The 4,789-nt window shown below is 42.9% G+C and overlaps 2 protein-coding genes across 4 annotated transcripts in view; both read right to left on the bottom strand.

Annotated features, from left to right (window-relative positions):
* LOC117952358 overlaps positions 1-1,188 on the bottom strand; it is a 31,081-nt gene extending 29,893 nt beyond the window's left edge. For all 3 annotated transcript variants that reach the window (XM_034884579.1, XM_034884612.1, XM_034884604.1), the window contains exon 1: positions 911-1,188. The gene's annotated coding sequence lies outside the window, so the exon portion shown is untranslated. The remainder of the gene's footprint in view (positions 1-910) is intronic.
* Positions 1,189-1,550: 362 nt separating this feature from the next.
* Positions 1,551-4,728, bottom strand: LOC117952538 (3-mercaptopyruvate sulfurtransferase-like). Its single transcript, XM_034884898.1, has 2 exons — positions 4,064-4,728; positions 1,551-2,466 (listed from the first exon to the last, which is right to left on the bottom strand). The coding sequence occupies exons 1-2, from the start codon at positions 4,641-4,643 to the stop codon at positions 2,168-2,170; spliced, it is 879 nt and encodes a 292-aa protein (XP_034740789.1). The 5' UTR covers positions 4,644-4,728; the 3' UTR covers positions 1,551-2,167.
* Positions 4,729-4,789: the final 61 nt, after the last annotated feature.

Below are 4,789 nucleotides of genomic sequence, written 5' to 3'. Positions count from 1 at the left end.
CCCCCCCCCCCCCCCCCCCGCATGAGAGAGAGACATCATGACTTTCAAATGAGCAAAGTGGCAGTTGGTTAATGTCCCACCCCCATCCTCCACCTTGCCCCCCCTTTCTTTTCCTTTATAGCTACAGACACAGAAATGGCACGTCCTACGGAAAGCTCATTGTGGGACTGGCTCTAGTGGCTGTAATTCTCCACCAAGGCTGAATTTTGGGAAAAAGACTTCAGATATGGTATTAGGGGACCACTAAGGTCTATATAAAAGCATCCAAAGAGCACCATGTTATGGGACCTTGAAGTGTATTTGCAGCGTGTTTGTGTATTTGGTTGTGTTGTGTGTATTTGCAGCGTGTTTGCTAAATAGTGCTTATGTGTTGTCAAAATAATGAAGATCTTTTCTTAATTAGCTTGTCTTTTGTCTATTTGCGTGTGTTTCAGTAAGTTACAGTGTGTTTGCCCCTGTCAGCCACCGTAGGTTTACACTAAGGACTGAAACCAAATTGGTTAGGTTTAGAAAAAGGATGATGTTTGGGTTTGAATAAGCACGTTTGGATGTTGTAAGATGTTTTGCTGCCCTCAAGTGCAAACTGTATAATGTTACCATCCTGAACAAGATATTTTTCATTAGCAAGGTTTGTTTGTGTCAGTTAAAATCCAGAACATAATGTTGTTGTTAGAAAATAGAAAGGCCTTTATCTATTGTTCACTAAGCAATTCCAAAGATGAATGGTATAATGGTGTGAATGGTATAAAAGATTATGTGTGGTTCTATATTTTTAAAGTTTGATCTGAGAACAGTGTTGGCATTGTATTTCTCCCATAGCTTGGTCCATCTTCAGCACAGTGTCAGAGGACCTCATGTTCCCAGCGAGATAACAGAATAATTTCTTTATCAGATCAACACGCTCACTTACCAGTTAGGGCCAGGATGAGGCGGCTACTCCCTCAGGCTGGAACAGCAGAGATCAAGAAGTAGAAGAATTCTTTACTCATTTCTGTGCTATTTGTACAACAGCCGTAAACGAGAATACACTCCAAGTAGACTGATTTAGTGTCTGCTTGAAAACTAACAAAGGGAAGTTGGGAAATGTCAAGGTTTCATTTCCCTTCTTTAAATTTAAGCTGTTTTGACAATGTCCTCTTTATTATTGGGATCTGTGTGAGAGGTAGTAGTAGTACTTAGTATAATACATTTTTTAAATGCTCTTAAACGTGTTTGAGAGGTAGTAGTAGTACTAAGTATAATACTTTTTTTTAAACGCTTTTGAACGTGTTTTGTTTCTTATTGTTTTTATTGCAATCAAAGAATATTTGTACTATTGTGTGTGTGTGTGTGTGTGTGTGTGTGTGTCTGTGTGTGTGTGTGTGTGTGTGTGTGTGTGTGTCTAATCAGCAATCTGCTCAAAGGTCTGAATTCCAAAGGTCAAATGTAAAGCGTACTTTTCTACCAGCTTGCCAAACTAGACACTGCCCTCAGATCAGATTTGTATACCTTCTAACATAAAGCCCCTCAAAATGGATACTTACATATATTTCATGAAGAGTAACAGTCCATGAGATTGTCCATCTTTAATTAATTTCAACATAAGCATTACAGCTGTAAACAAATCTTTTCCGGATTTAAAACGGATTATAAAGTCAAGTTTAGTGTTTTTATATTGCCATCTCTTTAGTCAAGTCATGTAAGGTGTTTGGAACGAAAGAGCTGTCCCTTAGTGATGAATGCCTGGATTACCCACTGTTTTTTGTCAAAGGAATAGTTTGATATTTTTTTGCTGAGAATTAAATGAGAATATGAGCTTAGCATAGCATAAAGACTGGGGGCGGAGGAAAACAGCTTGCATGGCTCGGGCTCTTTCTCCGTTTCTTTTTGTGCACCGATTAAAAACACAAAATATAACGTGTAAATTATTCAGGTACAATAGTGCTGGATGGAAGATTTTCTAGAACTAGAAATAGAGTCACGCTAGCTGACGAGTGGCATCAATCTTCTCGTCTTATTCTTTCCAAGACAGCAAAGAAGCAGAAAGTATTTCCCAAATGCCAAACTATTCCTTTAAACCTTAGCACCTAAAAACAATCAAAGAACGTCACCCTTCTTTTCTTGTTCTCCAGTACCAGTCTGATCCAGTCTCAACCCACCGACCACACCTCCTGCTATCCTGACCCAATCACAAATGTTTCCCTCGTCCTTCAGATATGACGTGCTCGGGCACGGCGCGGGTGTACCACTCCGACCACCCGCCGTCGTACACCGACACCCCCGGGTGCCCGCACTCGTGAGCCGCCAACGCCACGATACACGCAGTCACGGCCGAGCCACACGAGACACAAATAGGGCGGCTGAGGTCCACGCCAGCCTGGGCGAACAGAACCTGGAGATGCTCCTTTGGCAGGAAGTGACCCGACGGGGACAGGAAGGAGTGGAAGGGCATGTTGATGGAGCCGGGGATATGGCCTGGCTCTGTGTCTGTTGATCAGAAAGAGAGTGAGATTCATTATTTAATCATTTCGACGTGTGCTAACTTTTAATAGGCCATTTACAGGAGATGGACAGATTAACAGGAACACCTAGTACAAAAAAGCCCTGCTCCACAAAGGATTTTAATTGAAGAAACTCATGAGTAGTTTGAAACTTTTAGAGTTGGTGATTTAATTTAATTCCTTTTTTTGCCAACCCACATAAAAAGCCTGGAATTGCCAGTGATCAGCTGACTGGGGTCACCGACCTCGCCAATGACAACACTGGGAGTAATTTCCCCCACATGGGATGAAGTCTTTCAATAGAGGGGAATCCTGCGACTGTTTTGACACCAAGGGAAAACATTTTCTTTGGCAACATTTCATTTGGCCTGAGGTCAGGGTTCAGTGCTGAGACTGCTTTTACAAAAGGAGTTTCACATGTGAATGGGCACATGGGTTTGTGGGTGGGAAGGGTGTATGGAATAAGATAAGGCGCGTACTATGGGTGTCTTATCACTGTAGACTTTCTGTAAAGATCAACATATCAAATCCAATATCTACATTCTAACCCATCCAGTCTCCCTTCTATTGTCCTGCAGTGTGGGTGTGGGTGTGTGTGTGTGTGTGTCTGTGCGCATGTGGGTCAGTGATTGTAGATAAAAATGCACGCCTTTATCACTCACTAAGCTCTGTGCTGACTAATTTGTGAGTGGTTAAAGTGCCAGCCATTCAGCACTCTCAGTAGTTTGTGTGTAAGTCAGCACATAATTCAAATAATGTATTTAGAAGTATATAAACTGATTGAAAATAACAAATAAATGTCAAAAAATTATAATTCATCTTTATAGCTTACTATGTTCTGAAAAGTTAACAATAGCAATGCTATTTAAATTTGTAGCTCCATGTGTGTTACTGTTACTCAGGTACCGGGGCTCCAGGTCTGAAGGACTACTTGCTTTAAAGTGTTTAGACTTGAGTTACTTTTTATTTACACAATGTTTTGTGATGCAACATTGGGACATAGTTTATGAATTGAATATAGATATACTGTAGATGTTGCATAATAAATGTCTCGGTATATCTGCTTCTACGGATCTGATCAATGAGTGAACAGCATCTGATCAGTGAAGCTTAAACACATGTAAGTGGATTTTTGCGATCAATAAGGCCTTGGATTAATTATTAATGGAGCAGTTACTACAGAGGGTGTTAGTTCAACACAGGCATGCCAACATAACATGCCTTAACCAGAATCCGGGTTGTGATTTGATGGGAGAAATAGTCTTAGTTTGATCATGTTGCATACCTATCCCTCAATATCTCACTGTCTGTGAACCCTTTTTAACCATATGGGGCTATACTTGTAGCCCTAAATACAAAATTAAGGCAATTAATGAAAATCTTTCAGTGTCTGCTACATTTTCTTCACTCAAAACACTCTGATCTCATGAGCACCCCAACCTGCAACTCAGTTATGGGGTAGCCTATGAATGGAAGATTAATTATTACACGGTGCCCACTGTTGTTAATTAGACATGGGATTTATAATTTAGTGCACTTGCACCTAACGTAGCCTAACACCGTCATAGCTGCAGACAACTCACTGTCTCTGGGTTCCGGGTCCAGTCCTCTGAACCTGCCTGCAGGCCGGGCGTCCACCACCTGGAACCTTCTGGTGTCCAGGTTATTCAGGATATCCTCATAGTTCTTGATCCAGGAGCGGTTCAGGGAGGCTTTAAACTCGCACGGTGTTGGTCTGACGTACTGGTCACTCACTGGTCGACCCTCCAGCTCCCAGTTCCCGAACCCCCCGTTGAGCAACGAGACCGCGCTGTGTCCGAACACCCGAAACATCCACCACACCCGGGGCGCCGAGAACGCGCCGAACTTGCTGGCGTCGTACACCACGACGTGCGTGTCGCGCTCTATTCCCAAATTCCCGACATAATCTGCGAAAATCTTCTCCGACGGGAGCATGTGGTCCAGAGGAGAGGTTTTATCACAACACTGATCTATGTCAAAGAAAGCTGCGCCCGGGATGTGCCTCTTCTTGAACTCGCTCCTGGCGTTGCGTCGAAGTTTGGGCAAAAACCAAGAAGTGTCCAAGATGCGCATTTTCCCCTGGACCTTCACAGCCTCCGCGAGCCATTTACAGGTGACCAGAGCTCTCGCTTGAAGCGCCATGGTTAACCCTGGAGAGGAATGGGCTACAAAAGTTTACTGGGCTTCTGATCGAGCTGATTGTGGTAGAGAGAGAAAGAGAATGAGAATGAGAGAGAGAGAGAGAAAGAGAGAGAGAGAGAGAGAGAGAGAGAGAGAGAGAGAGAGAG

Source organism: Etheostoma cragini, chromosome 2, assembly GCF_013103735.1.
Source record: "Etheostoma cragini isolate CJK2018 chromosome 2, CSU_Ecrag_1.0, whole genome shotgun sequence".
In the NCBI taxonomy this organism is placed as follows: Eukaryota; Metazoa; Chordata; class Actinopteri; order Perciformes; family Percidae; genus Etheostoma; species Etheostoma cragini.
The sequence above is the reverse complement of the archived record's forward strand: the minus strand, read 5'-3'. Positions and strand labels throughout refer to the sequence as shown.

Bases quoted from the DNA above. Each gene is read 5' to 3' on its own strand.
- LOC117952538 (XM_034884898.1), bottom strand. From the start codon at position 4,643: ATGGCGCTTCAAGCGAGAGCTCTGGTCACCTGTAAATGGCTCGCGGAG. The intron at 2,467-4,063 runs GTGAGTTGTCTG...TCTGATCAACAG, and splicing joins GGACCCGGAACCCAGAGACA to ACACAGAGCCAGGCCATATC.